General features: G+C 39.5%; 1 protein-coding gene across 1 annotated transcript in view; it reads right to left on the bottom strand.

Annotated features, from left to right (window-relative positions):
• dcc (DCC netrin 1 receptor) overlaps positions 1 to 22,834 on the bottom strand; it is a gene marked incomplete at its 5' end in the record, with an annotated part of 257,227 nt that overhangs the window by 30,094 nt on the left and 204,299 nt on the right. The window contains 4 exons of the mRNA XM_014341226.2: positions 5,041 to 5,337; positions 9,538 to 9,687; positions 21,842 to 21,958; positions 22,285 to 22,508. Of these exons, the coding sequence (XP_014196712.2) occupies positions 5,041 to 5,337; positions 9,538 to 9,687; positions 21,842 to 21,958; positions 22,285 to 22,508 (788 nt within the window). The remainder of the gene's footprint in view (positions 1 to 5,040; positions 5,338 to 9,537; positions 9,688 to 21,841; positions 21,959 to 22,284; positions 22,509 to 22,834) is intronic.

Raw genomic sequence — 22,834 nt, forward strand, 5'->3', positions numbered from 1 at the left:
TTCCAGCATTAAACCGCACATTCAGGCCAATTTAGGTGAATAACTGCCCACCATCACACTTTCGTCTGCAGATGGGCTTTGGAGACTCCATTTAAAAAGAGAAGAAGGTCTCAATTTATAAAGTGATATAAAATAAGTGAGCAGAGCGGTGGAGGTTTCTGTGGTCTGCTTCAGCTGAAGGTCAAAAATAGAAGCTGCTGACAGCATTCACTTATGATTCAATCACATCGTTTTGAAAGATGCAACATGGATATTTCAAGAAAGAAGCCTGAAGGAGGCTGGATTTACAATGCTGAACATCATGCAGACCAAGAGACCTGTCAGCAGCACTGTAGCAACCTCTGGTTGGTAGGTAAAAATGTGTATTCCATGACCAGTGGCCAAGAGGCTGGGCTCAGTGTTGTTGGCTGTAACTGGGTGCTGCACCAAAAACCTCCTTGTCATTGCTTTGATTGCTAGCAGATAGCTGCATTCACCCATAGTTTCCATGGAAAACCCCCACCTACTTACAAACATTTGCCAACGACTCTCAGACTGGCAATTAATCTTAAAAAAATGTGACCCAAACAGGAAATGGAGATCATTGCTCTACAAACTAAAAGTCGCACCTCTTGATGCAAAACTTTTACAACTGAACGGCCTCAGCTAATAGATCAGGAAACATAAATTTTTCTCTTCTGACCAGTGGTGGCCAACCAGTCTCCTTGGACCTCTTGCTCAAGATATACTGCTTTCAGAAGTCCTGCTTTCTAAAGTCCTTTATCTTTAATCCTTGAGTTGAGCACAAACTGTACATAAAAGCGACTGTGATGTCAATCATTGGTTAGCAGCCTACAGTGAAGGTTGGAGGAATACACATTTTACTGAGTATGTTTTAACCCTCTCAAGGCAGGCGTTGCAGATTTGCAACAGTTAAGAACTAACAACGTGATTACCCCACATACATATTTTATGAGTTTTTTTTACTCAGAAGTACCACTGCAGGACTCAGAGTTTAATTTGAGCCTGAGAGGGTTAATAAGCCTAATATGTACATTTTCAGTTTTTCCACATCCATGGAGTTTGTTGCCATGACATGCACATTTAAATTTACAGATCACAGTGGAAAGGCATAAGAAATTTTGTAAGTAAAACAAAAATTTTATTTTATGCCTTTAGGATTTTTGAAAGAGTTTTAAATCTAGAAATGCTTTTAAATTAAATATTTTATTTATTTTTACTTTTTTTAGCAGGTTAATGCTGGCATCAACATACTGGCAATAATAGTCAGTTTTACTAAAATAAAAAGCAAGCAATTACTTCATGTTTTATGAACCCCTCCAGTTAGCCCATTGGTGCACAGGTTCTGGCCCCTGGGCTGCATTGTTTGACACCCCTGATCTAAAGAAAACTGCATAATCTCACACATACTCCATCACATGCTCTCTCTTCCCCTCTCTCTTTTTCTGTCTCACCCAAACAATCCAATTATACCATGAAAACATCTCATTATTTTCACCCAGGGAGTCATTCAGACCTGGATAAACACACAAACAAGACCAACAATGAACATCAAAAGCCATCGCTCACTGGTATGTTTTTTCTCCCTGGAGGGGGGTGGGGAATAGAGGTAGTGCTGCCTAGCTTTGAGGCTCTGTTGTAGGGAGGGGGCTAAAGTAAGGGTGGGCGGGGTCACGGGGCGAGCGGCAGGTCTCTCGGAGTTGTCGCCCCAGGCTCGCGATTTCTCAGCGAAAGATTTCCAGGAGCCAAAAATCAATGTTAATCTGAGGCCACCTGGGCATGTAAACAGAGCCATAATGGAACTGTATACACCCACGCACACACACAGAGGTGATACACACCTAACAAAAGAGGAAATGCACAACAAATACAGCTACACACATACAAACAGAGCCCAGGGATCACATGTACTGTAAGACCCCCCCCCCCTTTCCTCGTTGCTGCAGGCTACCAGAGACAGTATGACAGGATGAGGCGCAGAGGGACAGAAAGAGCTAAAAAAGACAGTGAACAAGTGAGACAAAGGACAAAGAAAGAGTAAAGTAAAGAAAACCGAGAGGGAATTAGGGAATGTCTAAGAGGAGTGGTGCTCTTGCCTCCAGTATACTTCATTTTCTCAAATCTCATGGGGAACACTTTCTGGACTTACAAGTTTTAAAAAGACATGGTAGAACCACATAGTGATGTGCAATCTAATATTAACCAGAGCTTTAAAAATTCAGCTGGGAGAAGTCCTGATTATTAGAAATTATATTAGTTAGCTTGACTTTATTTACCTTTATTGTAGGGTACAGACATTCACGATGAAACTGCTGATCAAGCTCAGAAGGGCAGAAGTCAGGAGTGATGAGACCAGAGATAGTCAATAAAGTTCAGTGACTTGTTGCAACGACAAGTGAAATAATGTCAGATGAGCAGTTGCTGAGGTACTCATCTCATCCCCGAGCCAAGTGACTGACCTCTGATTGACAACTCACTTTAGGGCCACCTGTAGAGTTCAGACGTCTCAGTCGCCTCTCCAACTATTTCACTGACATAGTGCCAGTTCAGTTGCCTCAAAGGCGCTTTATATCGCAAAGCAAAGACCTTACAGCATTAGACCAAGAGGGCCAAGAATCTAAAGATAAGTTTTCACAGGAAGAGACCTCAGGTAGAAGGTTGGGGTTTGAGCCAAAAGATAAGCAGGAAAGAGAAGCAGAGAGAGACCAGGAACAGCAAACAGGACGACAACACAAACTATAGAAGAGAGTAAAGCTAAAGCTAATGCTATTAACAGTGGCTGCAAAGTGCTCAGTGCATTATGGGAAGTCTCCATTCCACCCAGAGGCATAACTAAGCAATGATTGACCTGAGGTTGAAGCCTCTGCCTGTTTATCTAGCTTTAGAACTACAAGTAAGCCTGCAGTCTGAGAGTGAACTGCTTTACTGGAATAATATCATCTTGTGAGGTCTTTAAGATGTGACAGGACTCAACAACTACGCAGACAGGTTCACAGCCGCTGCGTTGCTTGAATTCTTTGCCAGGAACCCACAAAAATGAGTTTTGATGACAGACATTGAGAAAAATCAGGTACTGAGCAAAGCCGGGAGGTTTTATTTTCTGTTCTTCTTGGATAACTGTGAAAAATTTCAACCCAGCTCATATTTTTAAGATATTTCAATCCAACATGGTGACTGACTGAGAACACCAGTAAAAAGAATCAGATGGGACTCTGATTCCCGTGAGACCAACATTTTTTTTTGGTCAAACATAATGCCTGAGAGAGCAAGAGAGAGGGAGAGAGAGGGAGAGAGAGGGAGCGAGAGAGAGAGAGAGAGGGAGATTTGATATATGGAATATGGAGAAACCGACAGGTAACATAAAAAGTGAATGAAAGAACAGAGGAAGGTCGGTCCAGATCAGATCCAACCCTCTGGCTAATGTCAAGGCCAGTTACAGTATATCGTTCTACAAATACACACACACACACACACACACACAGTGTAGAAGCCTGAGGCTAATGCATTCAACTTCCCTGAATAAAATATTAAGCAAAGCACAGAGGCTCACTAGAGAGACCCAGCTTAAACACAAAGTCACTGGAATCTGACAAACCAATCAGCAAGAGGCTGCATCTTAGGGACCGGCTGCAGACGCAAAGCAGAAGAGGAATTTAAAAAAAGTGTCATCATTACAAGACAAACTTTACTTATTGTGCTGCTAGTGGTTCAGTAGAGGAATGGTACACAGCTGTTGGCATTTCATAATCTAAGCATGCTTTGCACTGTGAAAGATTCAAAGACCTTTTCATTATAGTAAATATACATAAGTTGGAATTAATAAGAATTACGGACACTTTAATGCAAAAGAACAGAGCACAAGCGCTTTGGTTAATCATTATATTTTGAAATTTAAACACATGTTCTACACATATATTCTATAATTCACAGCTTTACATGACAATTGTTACTCTAATCTTCTTTATAAAAACTTTATTAATGGTGTTATTTTTTATAGAAATTTGTTGCAGATTGGCTGCGTGGTCTGCCACAGTTATGGAAATTTGTACCTCTCCAAGAAAGGTGGAAAGAAAATGAATATACTAACTTAACCTCCTAGGACCTGGCGTCCACATATGTGGACATCACATTTTGGGTTATTTAGACCAAAATACTCAATTTTGCTCTACAAGGGCCTGATATGCTGCTACTGTTCTATCAAAATTTTAAACAAATATCCTCATATGTGGCTCTTATTTTTCATAAAAACAAAAATAAGGTAAAAAAAAATCTGGTAATTCTTTGTTTTTACATTCATCGGGCCCCAATATGCTCAAATATCAAAGAGAAATTAAAAATGCATGCTGTGGAAGAGTTCGGGTCTTAGGAGGTTAAAGAATATTTTATTCACCTACATGCACTCAGTTTATTTTAGGTCAGAGTAACAGTGTCTACTTTATTTTGATGTCCTTTTGTGCTAGTTTCTGTCCTTTGCTCTCAGCTTCACCACGTGTGCCCAGGAGAGAAGAGTTCGTTGTGTTATTATAGGGTCTTTACATCACATTACAAAGCACAGTGAAGCAACTGTTGTTATTATTTGGTGTCAATAAAATCTAAATATATTAATAAAATTGAATTGAATCCATCATTCCTTAAGCAAAGAAACAACAACAATCACTGATAATCTATAATCAGATAATTCAGTTCAGTGCACCAAATCAAAACAACAGTCTACAATATGAAGTTCCTTGGGTAAAGACTGTACAGTACTAGAAAGAAACCCAAATAATCAGATGACCTTTTATGAGAAAGCACTTGGAGATGGTGGAAAGGAAAAACTCCCTTTTAACAGAATGAAACTCCAGCAGAATCATCTAAAGTCAAAAGATAAACAATTTAGACTGAAATCTGAGCATTTTTGAAAGCTCAATCAGCCACTACAGGTTTAGCTGCTGATTCCAGGAAAATTATTCCTGCCAAGAACACTACAATCAGTCCTGGTCCATTATAAGAAATCCTACATTATTAATCATAACACATGCATTAAGCAGCGGTACTCACTAGACTGTGGCAGCATAGAAGTGTACACCTTGGGGTCGATGGTCCCCATGGGTGGTGGCAGCAGTGGGTTGGTGAAGCTTCTTAGTGGATGGGTGGGCCGCACGCAGGCTGTCGGGATGGTCCGACCGCTCCCACCCTGGGCCTCCTCTGCCGCTGCAGTGGCTGCACCCGGGACTGGGCCTATCGAGGGAAGGTGCTCCCCAGGCGGGGCTGAGGAACCGGGGAGGAGAGGAGCAGTCTGTTGTGTTGGAGGCTGTTGCTGGAGAAGAGGATTGGAGGAGGCATCTGTGGACAAAGCTAAAAATGGGGAAGCAGATAAACGGATGTAGCATGTCAAGCAAGAAGGAGGTAAAAAAAAAAAAAGATTAAATGCGAGGTTAAGAAAAGATGAGAAATATTAGCGAGGGGAATGTGAGAGAAAAGACAAAATATCCTATTAGCCATTTACGAAGAGCAAAAGAACGGTCAGAGAAAAGACAGACTAATCACAACAAGTCTGAGTAACACGGTTATAAATTCTGGAAAGAGATCGTGCTGAATTTTAATTGTGTTCTTTGGCACTACAAGGCAAGTACAATCTAGTAATTGTCCATTATCCTTTAAAAAGCAGACATCCTTACACTCAAGTAGTAATAAATATCACAACGGGCCAGAGGGAACATGTAAATTTGGGCCTTAAACTTGTTGAAATTCCACTACTGTGTTGCAGTTACTGTGTTTGTCTTCTCTCACGAAGTTACAGCTTGTCATTTATCCAGTCGTCTTTAAAATTTAATAAATCTCATCTGTATAATTTAACACTTTATTTAAAATGCCAATCTCCTCCTCTGGCATAGAGAAACCCTGCCAGGTCTTAGTTTTATTCTGTTTCTTGTTGAATGTGAAGCTTCATGCTGGTGCTTCTCTGCTGGATGAATTTCTCCACACTGTGCGAAACCCTGTTTTATCTTGTCAAAGACACATATGAGGGGAAAAAAGGAGAAGAGCTTCTTGTTAAAGGAAAAGACAATAAAAAAATCTTCAGCGTGCAGAAACTTGACTCTCATGTGTCGTGAGAGATGAAACTCCTGCTTGTGTGACTACAGCCAGTTTGATCAGAGAGAACATTGGAAAGCTGGTTATTGTATGTAGAGCTGCTGTGCGTTCATTAAGCAGCTGAGACAAGAAGGAGAATGTAGAGGGAGAGCCGAGAGAAGGAACGTGAGCGCAGTTAAAGAGTAAAAATGAGAGGGGGAGGAAAAAAGTGACAAGAGGGGACTGAGACATAAAAATAGAAGACTTTCAAAAAGCTCAGAGAGACGATGAGAAGAAACAATAATTTGTGTTTTTCCAAGAATCTAGTTTTGAAGAAAATACATCTGCATTATCTCCAGATTGAAACACAGCATTACCTCCTCTATCAGGAGGAAAGTTGGTAACATTCTCCATAACAATTCACTGCAAAAAATAAAATGGATTTTTAAAATAGTGACTCGCAGGTCTACATGAATACACTTGAATACTGAAAACACCAAATGCCTTTAAAGGAAAAATGAATAGCAAGAAACACAATATTCGTTTCATTTGGCTAACTCACAGGAATGTAAATGTTATATTAAAAGATGGTTATTTGAGAAACTTCACATTTAGACAATTAGACTGTAGGGAAAATGCTACATATGGCAGTGTTAGTGTAACTGTACAGTGCAGGGACTCAGGCAAAACTGATAACCTGGTTTAAATAACAGAAAATAAACTGCAGTCTCTGTGGTTATATGTTCCGGTAATAAATGGAGACCAGAGCAAGGACACTAAAATAAGAAATGAATGATGGCACTAAAATGTTCTTTACACCCAGGTATCATAACTTCTTTAAAGTAAGAATCTGCTTAACCTTGTATGACATGAGGAAATCTTTAAAAGAACCAAAGTTTATGTGTCAGTACGGCGCAATACAGGGTAACCATATTTGCCAGGAAGAGCAGACACTTACATTTACTCGCTGCACCTTCAAAGGCCTTGAAAAGATTATGAGTCTGATGTTATCAAATCTTTCAAAGAACTGAGGCATAAAGTCTGAGGCATACATTTTTAATATCTACCACTGAGAACTCTCGTAAGAGGACATCAACATGACTCCCTTACTAAACCCCTCAAAAACACGTGCTGAAATAATGATGGGAAAAAACAAAATAAAAAACAAAAGCAAGTGGTTCATTTTGTTTTTCCTCACTACTCTTTAATTACTAACATCTGTCCTGTCTCCTTTTCCTCACCTCTAACCAGTGACAGATGGTCTCGAACATCATTAGTGATTGTCCTAACCTTAATCAGAACCCTGTACTATTAGAATATGTCATTTTAAAAATGTGCTCCATATACATGTAGTCAATGAGGAAAAAATACAATCAGTTAATCTGATAAATGAAAATAACTATTGTTTTTTTCCCAAAAAAGTGCTTCTACTTGGGTTAGAGTTATGGACATGAATTAGGGTTAGCACCGAGTGAACACACAATGTAAGCCTGGACTAAAAAGAGAAAAAATAGTTACATTTTAACACATGACCAAAATACTGTCATGTGACATGAGATGGTATGGTAATAGGAACATGGTGGGACTATTTCAGCCACACCACGCAGCTTCTGTCATCATGTCCAAGGCTGCATGCATGAAAGGATGTACATACATTTCCTCCTACAATATTCCAAAAAACTTTGAGACAATGTCATCTACTTGAAAAAGAGGAGAGCTATAAAGTACATAAACATTAAGTTGTTCAGAGCAGAAAGCAGATGAATTGGATCATTTGGATTCAAAGAGCATGCTGGTGTAACCATCGAGATTCGGGAGGATTCAGTGTTTTACCATGCTAATGAATTGACTTAAATTTATCTAAGAAGTTCTACAGGGATCAATGTCTTAGTTTAATTAGCCACATAGCAGCAGAGTCTAAAGCTCCCAGATTGGGTATTGCTACTGTCTATGTTATTTGGGGAACATAGTTGACTCGTTCTGGCCCTAATCTTCTATCTTTTCCTTTATAATCAGCAGAGTCCATTGTTGTATCTCATTGCGTGTACGTCTCTATCGTTTTTCCTTCATTAGCAGCTTTCTCATTATATTTGCCTTTCTCTATCATTAGCTGCCCCACCCGCCTCCACTCTTGTGTGCTTTGCCAACAGCGATCAACCTTCGTGTTGTGTCAGGCCGTCCACTGACTCTGCCTCTCTGCTGTTGTTATATCACTGATACGAGCCAACCAGGAATTAGCCAATTATTGAATTACTGAATTACTGCTCCCCACCATGCCGTTTACCATTTAGCCCTGCAGCAAACCGAGACTTGAATACAACAGTGAGATAAAGGAAATGAACAGTGGGCAAACAGTTGGAAAAGTTACATGTTTACTTCTATCTATGACAGTTCTACATGCATAACAACAATATTAGCATATACAGATGTAGCAAGTTAATGTGCTTAGTTTTTCTCTCATATTAGCTTGCGAAATCATTAGGCCCCGCCCCCTCACTGCTGCCATTCAAATTTTTACTATTTGATCACCGTTACTTTGGCAAAATATTTATTTTTAAATAAGTATGGCTCTTTGATTTTAATATAACAGATGTCTGTCATACATTCAAACATCTGCAGGTTAGCAAAAAAATGTAATAATAATAATAATAATATTTAATGTTTCATGTTTAGTTGACAAGTTCATACCATGAATATATTGTATGTCCATATCTCCTCATTAGCGTGCGGCACTGAACTAAAATGTGCACGAACATCATCACATATACAGCAATTATGAACGTCTATATGTTTTTTTCAGAAAGATTCCTAACAAATCCAATATATGTTACGTTCATTTCATCATCCTCTTGTAAGTGCGAGATCATGTTGTTGCTTTGGTTCTCCCATGTGTCACATTCAATGTACAACAAAGCAGTTTACCTACAATGTCACTGCAACTGTCACTCCCATAAGAACAACAGTAATATTTGTAATATTTTATTTCTAAAATTTGCTTTGTGTCACTGATTAGCTTATACATTTTACATGTCTTAACTAGCAAGATGATCTTTTAGTAATGCAAAAGCCCCTTAGAATGAGGACATCCTCTACATTTGTAAATGTAGACCTGTAATGTCATGACTGCTGGACACCCGAAAGAAGAAATTTGTAATTTGACGGTAAAATAAAATGAACTAGTATTAGTAACCAACAACGCGTTTCTTGGCCTCAGTGTTCAGTTATAAATATACATAGGAAGAAATCTCCTTTGCTGACTGCGCAAACTACAGCAGTTTATGTTGTTGGCATAACATAACATAAAGGTTAATCTAAACATATCACATGGAAATAAGAAAGTATAGAAAGCAGACATCAGCGTTTTCTTTCACACCTTTTGTTGCCTCCTGGCCACAGAGCTACCTGTTGTCTGAGCAGTGGCGATTTTTTCAGGCTTATTTTTGCTGCAGCACGATTAGAAGTATAGTAATGGCATCAAAGTACCTGGTGTGTATCCTCTGTCCACAGTCAGGCTGGGGAAAGGCATTGGTCTCAGGCTAAACTTGTTGTGAGTGAAGCCACACGAGGGAGAAGGCAGAATCCCAGGATACTGCGAGGAGTCCAGGGTTGGCACCGGGATGGCACTGACCACCGCTGAAACAGAAAGAGCAACAGGGTGAGTGTTCCAGTGACCCACACTGAAACAGAGACAGTAAACCTGCAGGCCACACAGAGATTGCGATTTCACGTTCCACCGATGCCAGTGCCTTTTTTATAAAGCTTATGAAGAACTGATCAGGACCAAAACTCAACGGATTCTTCCTTTGATCGTGCAGCATCTCTCCACCGTCATGAAATCTGGCTCAGCGGTGTTTGTGTAATCTTGCCGGCAAACACGCAGAAGCCGAACAAGCAAACACACAGCACTGATCACATAACTCAACCAGCGAGAGATGAGGCAGCGATACATGAGTCAGAGTGGGAAAACAAACTGTGAGCACCACTGAAACAGATGTATAAAGAAGCAGGCTGATAGCAGTGACAGAGCAGACACGCACAGGAGTCAGCAAACCAGCGACAGAGCCAAACGAGTCAGGGCCACCAATATTAGTCATTGCACAGAAAGTTTTTATGTTTATTTCAGTTTCGTTTTTCAATTTCAGATGTGTGTTTGCTCATTTTAGCTCATGCCTAGTTTGACCATTAATGTTTTCTTAATCTTAATTCTAATACGAAGATATTTGTCAGCAGAAAGAAAGCGTATTTAAAAAATATTGTTTTACTCACAATCATGTGGAAACCTTGGTCTCATTAAAAATGCAGAAACGCCTTCTCATACTTGTTAGGTTTACACATTTTAAAAAGTCAAACTTTAGAGATTTTCTAAAAGTTTTATTTCAATTTTAGTCAGTTTTGCGAGTGGACTTAAAAAATATATTTTTGTTCTTTTTGTCAATGAAATTTTTTTTCACACAAAGTTTTGGTGTATGATACGGAAGCGTAGAGCTGCCACCCAGGCAAAAGAAAAATACAAGTGTATCACGTTATAACGTGAAAGGTTTATTGTTCTAACAAGATACTTTTCCTGTTTGTACAATATGCTATTTATATTGTACGAACGTGATAATTATGTATATTGTAATAATATGATATTATGTTGTTCAAATGTGAAAAGTATATTGTACAAACAGGAAAAGTATCTTGTTAGAACAATAAACCTTTCACGTTATAACGTGATACACTTGTATTTTTCTTTTGCCTGGGTGGCAGCTCTACGCTTCCGTAGTATGATGAAGTTTTAAATGAAAAGTTTTAACTCTTTTACCCTTGTGGTTGCTTATTTGTGTGAGAAAAAACAGAATGTGAGAGTAAAGCTGAGTAGACTGTGACAACACTGACTGAGAAGTTGTTTTAGGATTTGTCCAATTGGATACATGGCACCAATTTATCCTTACTTTAGGGTTATCCTGCTGTATATGTTATAGTGCTGGATAGTTTCAAATGATCTCATTTATCTGTTTCATGGTATCAAGTAGACATTCAGTGAAAGTTATCTTATGTGCAGTCATGTGAGAAAGTCAGTTTACTCTATGCATTCCTGTGAAAAAGGAGGAGTTTGAGTACCAGCCCAATGCTAATCAAGTGCTAATCACTCACGTAATCAGCAAACATAAGCATCTGTATAAAAGGAGAAGTTTTTGTCTTTCCATCTTTTCCAGCAAATTCACCCAGAGGTCAGAACTTCCAAGCCTCAGAGAAACTCCAAACAAAACCCAAAATCTACATTTGGGATTCATCAAGAATCAGTTACCAGGTTAAATAAAGTTAATGACAAACTGAAGAAGACTGAACAAGTATGGCATCATTGGAAGGGTTATCAGGAGAGATGTGTGGCCACAATGAACTACACCTCATACCAACCGTCAAGCACAGTGGTGGAGGGGTGATGATTGGAGCTTGTTCTTGAAGCCACAGGACTCAACCATGAACTCCTCTCTATACCAAAGTATTCACATGTGAGGCAGTGCATCTCACAGTTAAAGCTTAGCACAGTAGGATCACTCAACATGACAATGATCCCAAGTACAGCACAAACTCTTCAACATAATAGCTGGAAAAAAAGACTCAAATTGCAATATTCTAGTAAAAGCTGAGACTTTAAATTCTGTGATGGGACATTATGAGAATGGCAGAATGTCAAAGAAGCAACGCATAAAGATGAGTGGGCAAAAAGTCCCCCAGAGCAATCAGAGACACTTACAAAGGTCATTTTCTAAGCTAATGAAGCAAAGGGTACTGGAGAGAAACCTGAGACAACTTTTGACATGACTGTAAAGCTGCACAGCACGATTCACATGTTAGAAGACATTACATTTCAGATTCTGAGTATCACAAAAAAAAACAGCAGCAGAATTCTAATATCATTCTAAACACTGTTATTATTATTATGCTGCTATTAACATCAATTTTCTTTTTTCTGTATGAAAACCTGCATTTCAAACTCCACTAACTATCCTGAATCATCCAGGTGTAGTATTTCTAAATCATGACAGCAAAGATAGTTTTTCACCATGTACAGACTGTTCTTTTTCGCAGCTATTCATTAGTTAGGAGACCTGGAAGTTCACTGCACTGAAGAACAGCAACCAGTGAAGCACCTGCATGTACATATCCATGGTCACCAAAGAGCTATGCCAGCGGACAGAAAGGGAGAAGCGTAAGAAGTACGATCTGTGGTGGAAGAAGTTTTTTATAATGTCACAGTGTTAATGATGTTATCAGCAGCCCTGTAACAGTCCCACCGACTGTAAAGCAGACAGTCAGTCGGAGCCAATAGAGTTCATATTGTGACCTTGAGAGGAAACTGCAGGGACTCAAACTCACTGAGACTGATTACACTGCCTCAGTCACAACAACCAACACACCACACACCCCACACACACACACACACACACACACACACACACACACACACACACACACACACACACACACACACACACACACTGCTTCTCCAAGCTGTTTAGAAGATAAGAGGCACCCGTCAGTGTTTGTTTGTTTTTGTGTGTGTGTGTGTGTGTGTGTGTGTGTGTGCACATATTTCTCTCTTTGTCTCTCTCCAGCTGTGTCTTCTTTACGCACATCCATTCAGGCTGGAGGTGAATTCAGCATTGTGTTTCTGAATATAAATGAATGTTTAATAAGGAAAAAAAAGTGTTCAAAAGAAAACATTTGCAACAGCCCATTTCTGTTTTCTACAAAGATATTTTCAATGTAATACTGAATTAAAGGCTCACCAGCCTGCTGTAAGGAAATCAATCCAAAAAAAGAAAAAAGAAACACGACCCAAGGTTTAACATTTTGTTGTAAACAGTTTTCTCCGTTTTTGTTTTCATCTATGTTTCTCAAAAGTGGATAGATAAAAGATCTGGGGAATAACAATGCTTATAAAGATATTTTTCTTACTAGTCATTATAATAATTGTGAAGATTATTAAATTGATATTTTCAGCACTTTGTGAAAAATACTTATTCGACTTGAATGAGAATAAATTGTGTAAACTGGCATGGAGCTTTTCAGATGGTAGCATGACAAATGAGCAGTGTAACTGTATAGCTGGCGGACTTGCTGAGTTTCAGTCAGTGTAAAAAAAAACACGGATGGTAAATTACACAGATTCATAAAATATTGAATCAAATGTACTTTTTTCATTACTTTTAATACAGAGTTCTCTTTACCCTCTCAAAGTTATTGGGCGGTGTGCAGGACTTTGCCCAACCAATCTCCGTGTGATTTGTGTTCAACAAGTCCCTGAGGGGGTGTTCTGTGTGGAGCGTTCGGCCCATTGCTACAGACTACTCAGTCCTTGTGCAACCAAAAGGAGAGCTTGGTATACACTAGGGGCAGACTAGTTCCCAGTCAGAGCTGGACATCATCCCTTTACCATGTGTTAAAGATTTTCTGTGTGGAGCTTTCTGATCTGGTGACCTCAGGTGACCTGGCCCTGTTGGCTTTATCAAGTTGTACACTTCCTGCAGGCCAAAATGCCCACTCATGGTTGGGAATGAAGTGCTTCCCAAGTCTTGCTGGTCTTTTTTTTTTTTTTACAAATAATGGGGAAGTGTATGGGTACCAGTCTATTGTTGTAAGGATAAGAGAGAATACAAGCAGCAGAGATGAGCTTCCTCTGAAGAGGTCCTGAGCGCAGCCTTAGGTTGAGGAGCTGAGGCTTTCAGGTGGAGCTTAGAGTATAACTACTGCTCCTCCACATCAAAGCGAGACAGTTGAGGTGGTTCAGGCATCTGACCCAGGATGCTTCCTGGACGCACCCCAGGTGTTTTGTATCAGTTTTACCAGTCGGAAACCCCGGGGCAGACCCAGGATACGCTGAACAGATCGTGTCTCCTGACTGACTTGGAAAGGCTTTGTTGTGCAGCAGATAGGAACTGGAGGAGGTGGGTGAGAAAAGGGAGCTCTGCTTAGACTGTTCCCCAAGGAACCCAGACCTGAATACTGAATCAGGGCTAGAAAATGGATGGATGGAAAATCCTGCACAAAAACACACATGTCAATAAAGATTTTTAAATTGAATTCTAACTGTCAAAAGAGACAGATGGGCAGTTTTCTTCTCCAGCTGCTTCTTCCTCTTTGAAACCCAGAGGTTATTACACTAAACCATCATCAATACCAGCATCGATCAGACAGTATTGATAATGGCAGGGCTGTGATCAGCAGCTTTAGGAGGTGTGTGTGTGTGCTCATTTAAACAGAGTCAGGGTTTCATTACAGCAGCAGGACGACCAGAGATGAGCAAGCCTGGTCAATACACTTATTGGCGGAGAATATTGATGAGCTTGGTGCAGTGAGGTGGGGAGCTACAGGTTTATGGAGGTTTTGTAAGAGGGTGAGAAGGAGGCCAGAGATAAGAGGAGACAGAAATACAGATGGAGATCACAAAATGCTGAATTTTGCATAAGAGGATATAAAAAAAACGCTGTTACATGAAGTCACGTAAAATTAACAAAGTAAAAGTCACAAAGGCATTAAATAGAAATAAAAAAGGAGTGATAAAGAAACCATACAGAAAGAAAAATATTGAGCAAAAAAAAGAGACAAGAATGGATAAAAAGTTTGATCAACAATGACACAAGCACACTGAGATGAAACCCAAATAAAACTGATAGAAAACTGTGAGAGTGAGAGAGGAAAGCCAGACCGGAGACACAAAGACACAGAAACAGCAGGTAGAGGTAGAGATCATCTGACGTCTGCAGAGCAGAGATGTTACAGCCGGGTTTTAAAAAAATGAAACAGAAAAATATCGAAGAAGCCTGGAGCTCCTTTAGCTTAAGCAAAATGCAAGAGACATAAACAAAGAGAGAAACAGTGTGGACCCTGCAGGGGTTTAAGAATAACGCACGTTCCACCAAATCAATTACAAACAATTTACTTAAATGTTCTCAATATTTCCCCCATTAAATAAAAAGCAATCAAAGCAAATAAAAAGTCTACTAGTGCAGTCACTACTGTCATGCATGACATTACAAACACCGAAAGTGTGTTGAAAAGCTATTTACAATTTCAGTCAAATTGCCTTTTTTGTTCATTTAATGTGCAAATGTCCTTAATGCATTTGTCAGTTTGCAGCTATCTTCATAATGAACGTGTCAGTTGGATGTTCACTGACACTGATTTTATTCTGTATTTATTTCTTTCCTGCTAAAGTTTTCAGTCATGGTTGTAGTTTGTTTGAATGCTAACACGGTTCCTTTGTTTACTGCAGCCTGTCTGCAGTCATAATAAGACATTTTTAAATTCTTTTAATTTAAATCAAATTTCTAGCACAAGAGTTTGGTCCTTGCGCTTCCTGAGATATCCAACATGCCTCACAGACAGCAAGCCCTAGATCTGTTGGAACTCCACCATCCCTCCTTTTCCTCCTCTCTAATCCCCGCCCTGCCCGTGCTGGCAAATTTTTTGGAGCAATCCTTCTACTCATGCCTTCAGGACTTCTCAGTCCAGGCAGTCATTCCCTTGATGGCTTACAACCTCCTTCAAGATCTAAGTTGCAATAAATCTTTCTTCATCATCTTTTTTCGAGTCTTTGCCCAACTGGGGCCCGCTGACTTCTGTTCAACAAAATGTTCAGCAAATTGAGGTTCCAATGACACGAGATAAAAGACATATCAACTCGTGTCATATACAACCATATGATATTTTAACCAAGATCACTACGTTTACCTAATCCTGATAAAAAGTCCTCTCTTGCCTTAATCTTACGACACTGATATAAGATTTGTGTTTTGTGTAACTACACCAGATACTCGCTGTTGACAGCACTGAAAACTGTATCTGAATGTTCATAAAGAAGTTGTCTGCATACACCAAAGCAGTAAAAAACTCATTGCCCCGAAATGCAGAACTGACCGCCACAGTAAATCCTTTGTGCCGGTGGCAATAAGACTGTATAACTCTTCCACAGAAGCTTCTTCTTTTAAGCCCTATTGGAAGTGTCCCCAAGAGCATCATGGACACAGTAAAAACAATTGTGACCACACCTTTTTTCACACCTTGGCTCGTGTGATTAGGTAGAGGATCAATAGGGGTCCATGACCCTCTTGGGAACATTCGCATATGGCTTAAAATCTGGGACTCTCCACCAGAATTCCTTTATAATTACACAGGAAAATGAGAAATAGGTACAGTGATTTATTAAAATGTGTAAATATGTAAACACTGGTTCATGCTTTGAAACAGATGCATTTTTATGCTTGAATGATTGATATATCAAAGTGGCTCAAACGAAAAACACCGAGTGGACTGAACATCAGTGAAAAAGCAGCCGATACGCAAAGAAAATCTTCTGAAAGGAAATCATATCTCAAGACCACTTTCAAAAAAATCACAAGAAAGCCTGGTTCCTTGGAAGCAAAATATAAAGAAATGAAGGGTGGCTCAAGAGTTTTGCACAACACTGGAGATTTATTTTTAACTATATGCACTCAAATTTGAAGCTAAAGAACTGTTAGCTTGATTTTTGTTATACTTTAGGTGTTTAGTGAATTAAATCCAATAAAAATATGCTGCCTATTTAAACAGATTACTAATTGTATTATAAACTATGACTGGAACATCCACTTTCTAGTGTTTTTCAGTTCAGTATTGTCTTTAACTTCCCTCTCCAAAAACAAAAAATACCTTAAAGCTTTTCTATTTTTACAGAAAGAGAAACGGTATTTCTAAAAGATGCAGTGCCACAGCTTAGAACAGAGAAGTCTTTGACAGAACTTCCAAAAAACAATAAAATAAAAGGAAAATCTATGAAATGTGAAACATGACAGCGAATAAAAAAGATAGGAAGAGGGAAAAAATAGAATAGGAAACAGGTCTGAGTGTTGGCAGAGGAAGCCAGAGGGTTTTCCTGCTTTACGGTGACCCACATATCACAAACACCCACATTTATGTAAACTCACAGTCCTTGTCACATGCTAACAAGAATTATCACTTGGCCGCTGACTCACTCTCTCCAGAAATAACCACACAGCATTATAACCTGGATGCTACGCTTCACCTCAGTGACTCCAGTTTGTTACAACTGGGTTAAACAACAGCAGCAACTGCACATCAGAAGAAGAAGAAATAAAAGAGAGAAAAGAGGACACAAATCCTTCAAGACATGCAGCCAGACTGAGAGCAGGGTAATTACAATGTGAAACATTCTGCTCACTGATGTGACTGAAAACATATTCACTCCACAGAGAGAGAACACCGTAATTAGACAACCTGCTTCTGTGCACAAAACTGGTTCATAGACACAATTTGGTATCACAGAGATTCTGCAGATGTTCTGCATCAACCTCATGGTGAAAGGAAACAGTTTTATACAAACATCTGTTTAAAATCAAGTGCCTACACTATGAACTCCACCCACAGTGTGATGGGTGCTGGGACAGGAGGAGGTGTCACTGCGATTCTGGAAGTGGGACAGAGTTGGTGCGAGGATGAGCCGACGAGGGTGATGCACATCAAACAGAATTTGACATAGTCTTAGACGGCTTTAGAGACTTCACAAGTGCTACAGTTAAAAGGTGTCTTATGGAAATGACAGGAGACTGGTGTAATTAAGGACTGCAAGAGCTTCAAAAGGGGTATGATAAAAATGAAGGGACATGACGTGTCTGAAGAAATACTGGAGGAGATGACTTGGACTGACCCTTTAAACCAGAGTTAATATTCTTCTAATGGCGTTAAATGGTTTAAGTAAAGGATTTTAATCCTGACCGTCAGTTTGTACTTTCTTAAATCATGTAACAAGAGGTAATCATTTGGGTGGGTTTTTTTAGTGGCAAGACCGGGGCATTACAGTGACTTTATGTTTCTATTAAGATCTCAGCCTTGGCTAAGCCATCAGCTGTGTGCTGTTTGAAGGGATGGTGTTTGACATAGGTCTGTTTCATGTTTGTGAGTGCTGGTTGTGTTGGCTTACTATAACCTACATTTTGGGTTATGACCATAACTTTTGTGTTTTAGGGAACTGCTGACACAGTCAGTCAGTCAGTCAGTGATAGCTGACAGACATTTCTAGGCATCAATGAAAGTCACTGATTTTGTTTGGGATGTTGGTCCCTCACTGTTGGGCTAGAGCCTATTCTAGCTTTCATAGAGCCTGAGCTGGAGTACAGTCTGGACAGGCTGCCAATGTATCGCAGACCCTCTCCAAATACTCAAATATTAGATAATATTATAATATTAAAAAAGATAGTAATATCAATAATGTGAAACTGCTGATGTCACGGTGGCCATGCTCCTTTTATCTACAGTCTTCTCTGAGAGGAACAGGGCCTTATGCTATGAACTGAAAAGCTTCTACAAGGTGCTACCAACTTGTTGTTTTTTCCATGAGAATTATGATGAGTTAGAGTACTTAAGTCAAAGAATCATTTCTAAAACTGCAAATCTGCCAAATTACACAGCAGTGATCACTAGAGACCTCTTTGCAGAATGTGCCTTTAAATGAAGTATTTTAATATCGAAAACAGCCAGTTCTGATACAGGGAATAACACCCTAAAGAGGTATAGCCAAATTATCCTTGAAATACGATGATATCTGGAGAAAAACAGTAGTGAATGAGATAGAAAACTCAGTTTGTATCAAACTCCAGCTATTCTTTCTACACTGATGACTCACTGTTACAGACTAATGCTTTAAATTCATTGAAACAGAGTGCAGAATTTAGGGGTCTGTTTTTAGATAGTGTGGTATGCATTACAATAAACGTCTTTAAAATTAAAGTTGTGCTGACCAGCCAACCGTAAACTGCTGTTTAACTTCACCAGACTCCATTAGGTGGTTGTAGAACACGGAATTTAATGGCTCAGTACTCATTAATCAGTGTGAGTGACAAAGAAAAGTACAAATGCAATCATGTCTTTGGTAAAACTTTTACAGTCACAGCCGTGTTGACTGACTGAAGCTGCTCTTGTGTCTGATGTGAAACCCCTCATGTGATCTGATCAGAGCCACTGCTGGAGTCGCACACTGTAAACCGAATCTTTGAGGTTTCACAGCAACATTCCTTTTTTCCCGCTTCATCTTGCCAACTCTCTTCCAGTTTTTCGCTGCTTGCCTCTCCTTCCTCATTTTGTCTTTCCCAGGCTCATCCCCTCGTCACTGGCGTGTCCTCAGATCTCCCCTCCACTCTGTCCTCTGAGTCGTTCTGAGGGAATGAACAGGCTAATTATCAGTGTGAGAAAGTTGGTGCAAGTGTGAACGCCTCTCTCTTCAACTTTGCTTTTGCCTGAAAGACTTTTTACATCTAAACCTCCCAAAGAAAGTTGGAAAGTCAAAGAAAGATGAACTCTCTGACTATCATCATCATCATCATCATCATCATCATCATCAACCTAAGGCAACTGGCCACTGGAGACATCATCTGGAGGTACCATGTGAAAGCTCAAGCACCAATAGCAAGAGCAATGACGTATATTGAGCATAATGTAAAATACGTTCAGTTCAGTATGCTCCCAAGTTAATCTGAGAAACTGCAGAGCTCTTTAATTATACATGATTTTGAAATTTTCAGTCACAGATTTTCCATCAAATGTGATGATATCTCACTAGCTTTAGACAGAAATAAGAATGCATGTGTGAGCTTCACCAATTTTCAGGAAAGTGATTTTCCATATTTTTCCTGATGTTTAAAATAACAACTGTTATTTAACCCGTAACCTTGAGAAATGAAGAACAATTACTACCTCAGATAATGTAGGCTAGCTAACTGATGTTTATCCACTCATTGCTAGTTTCAGGTTAACTGAAGCTGGTCACTTTACTGTGGTGCAGTAAAGTCACCCTACACAAATTAGACATTACTGACTACCTGAGTTGCTTTGGAGAAAAGGCCACTGACTGATTGGTCACTGGGTTTGTGTGTTAGCGTTCTACATTTTCCCAGCAACTATGAACAAATTTAGTGCTCTTCTGTATGTACTATTTCACAACTACCAGCCACTCTGACTGAAAATTAAGTGTCTGGAAATAATGGCATCAAAACCAAGTAATAGTGTCAAAATTCCCATATTCTTAGTAGAAGCACAGAAGCTTTATTATAATAAAATAATGGCTATATTGTCAGGTTTCAAGGGCGAGCTCCATGAACCATAAACAAATTGTAGCTAGATAAGGTGGATAAGGACTAAAGCACCACGAGGTAGAACAAACCTGACCCCACCATCAGAAGATACATGAATTTATAGGTGACCCAATTTGGTAAACTTAGAGCTGAACCACTTCTCAGGAAAGGAGGAGGCTAAAAGTTTGTGTTGCCCAAGACATACAAAAGTTTCACACTGGATGATGACAATCAATTTACCGATGGATCCGAGTCAGAGCTTAGTTGCAACAAGAGAGAGGATTTTGTAACGCTTTCCATCAAATCCAGTACTTGGGGGATTTTTTTAGTCCATAAAATAATTTATATTAATAATAATCACTCATTGCACATCACCAATGAACAGAAAGTAACCAAAGCATCAGGGCTTTTGCAGTTGTGTGAATAAGTGCATATAAAATCTCTGATGGACTACTAACCTAGAAAAAAGCAACCAAAAAGAATAGAAAACTGTGCAATAAAGAAAAAGAGTCCCGCATGGATCTCAAACTCATGTCTCCTGGGTAAAAGTCATCTTAATTATGCCACTACCATCCCTCCATCCTCCTTAAAAGGAATTTAGTCGCTGTTTCAAAGATCAAACACTCTTAGTTTGACTGTGAAAATCAGGCCATCATAGCTGAACTACAGAACGGCAATGATATGCAGAAGAAGAGAACTATTTGGAAGAAGAGAGAAAAGGAATAGACGTCAGACCAGTGGAAATCAGGGCTTTGATGTCATAGGAGCTTTGGTTTTATGTGTTTGTGAGATGTAGTAAAGGAGGTTCCTGCTGTGAAGCATATGGTGATACAATGCTCACACCATCCCTGGGAACACTGTTTGTTTTCAGCAGGACAATGAGCCGCAACAAACCTCCAGGCTGCGAGGGCTGCATGACCAAGAAGGAGAGCGATCGAGAGGCAAAGAGCTCTAAACAATCATGATAAATAGAAGAGCTTAAATGATTGTGAATCCACTGCAAAAGTGTCTTAAACCCACAGTCTTCCAGATGTCTACTGGAGGGCGACTCCTGTGTTTGGAAAACACACTTTGGGCTATTAAGAATTCTGATAGAAAATAACTCTCAGCTCTGGTGCTCTCTGACCTCAATAAACACTTTTATGATGAGTGTGTGTTCCCAACCACTAGTTATGAGTCTTATTGAAGAAAACACAAAGTTTATTTTGTAAATTAAGGTACTAATTAAAGTAAAAAATTAGAATAAAGCATGGTATAAAAAAGCCTCAGATGAGGCTGAGATGCATTTGAAGCTTGACAACAAACCAGGGGGTGATCCCCCAGAAGCTACGTTCATTATTTATATACAGTCTGTGATTCCAACAATTCAATTAGACTAATTGGATGAACTGAACTGGACCTTTAGTGCTTTATGGAGCATCCTTAATGCAATTATCTGACAAATAAAATGGTTGAGCAGACTGTCCGAGAAGTTTAGTATTTTATTAGCAACATATGTGTTTCACCTGTGCAGTTATTAGGATCTAGCTTGCTAACCAAGTTAGCATTTCTAGCTATAAAAAACAAAACAAACAAACACACCCATGTCAGAGGCCAAAATGCTTCAAAATAGTACTTCATATATGAAAGCTTAGCTTCACAGTAGCAATATCCATATATTCTGTTGCGTTACTTACGTGTGTTGCTCGGCTGCGAGTCCATGGGAATCATCATTTTGCTTCGAGTTCCTCTCCTGGCAGCCAGAGAACGCTCCAAAGTGGAGATACTGCTGGAAACCTCATCAGCATCTGCTCCTGGAACATCACAATCAAAACCCAATCAGGGATTCAGACATCTTCATTTCCTTGGATTAGGATTTAGGTTTAGCGTTCCATTTTCCACTTGGAAAAGATCTTTATTTGATACTTTTGTGTTTTTATCATTATTAATTAGGCCTGTTTACACAGCTAATTAAACGTAGATTCATAACCCATTTATCTTAAACGTAATGATGTAAAATAAAGAGCAACTATAAGATTAAATCTAATTAAACACATAAAAAATATGAGTGTAACTAAATGAAGCTTTGCTATACACATTATATACTAAATTGATTGGTAAATGAGAATCAGTGCTGTACCTGAATGGCTGCTTTTGCTCCCCATCTGGCTCTCTGATTGGCTGTGTGCCACCTGGGGGAGGTCCTGGCAAGACTGGATTGGTGAATCGTGGCCAGACGGTGCGATGCTGGGAGCTTTCTCCATGTTCTTCATCTCCATCTCCTCGTGGTGGATCCAGAGGTCCGGAGGCCGCAGGTCCTTCTGGCTGCCCTTCCTCTTACTGGCACTGTGACTTGCTCTCTTCCTGCACAGAGGATGAGAAACGCACCGGGGAGGAGGGTCAGGAGAAGAAAACACTCCATCCATCATCGTTTATTTCCACTAAATGAAAGCACTGTGGGGTGGAGAGGGCTGTGAATTCTCCACCTGTAGCTGTACTCAAATCTGATCATCTGGATCATAAAACAGTATGAATTCAAATGAAATTTGGCATAATGTCTTGAACTGCCTCGAACTCTTGAAGATTATGAAACAAGATTATGCTCACTGAAATGTGGAGAGGAGAATTATGAAATTATACTGACATTATAAATGGAATTATACAGAAACTCTCTGAACCAAAGCATCATT

This window comes from Haplochromis burtoni, unplaced genomic scaffold (genome assembly GCF_018398535.1).
Source record: "Haplochromis burtoni strain Fernald_Lab_line unplaced genomic scaffold, NCSU_Asbu1 Contig_449, whole genome shotgun sequence".
In the NCBI taxonomy this organism is placed as follows: Eukaryota; Metazoa; Chordata; class Actinopteri; order Cichliformes; family Cichlidae; genus Haplochromis; species Haplochromis burtoni.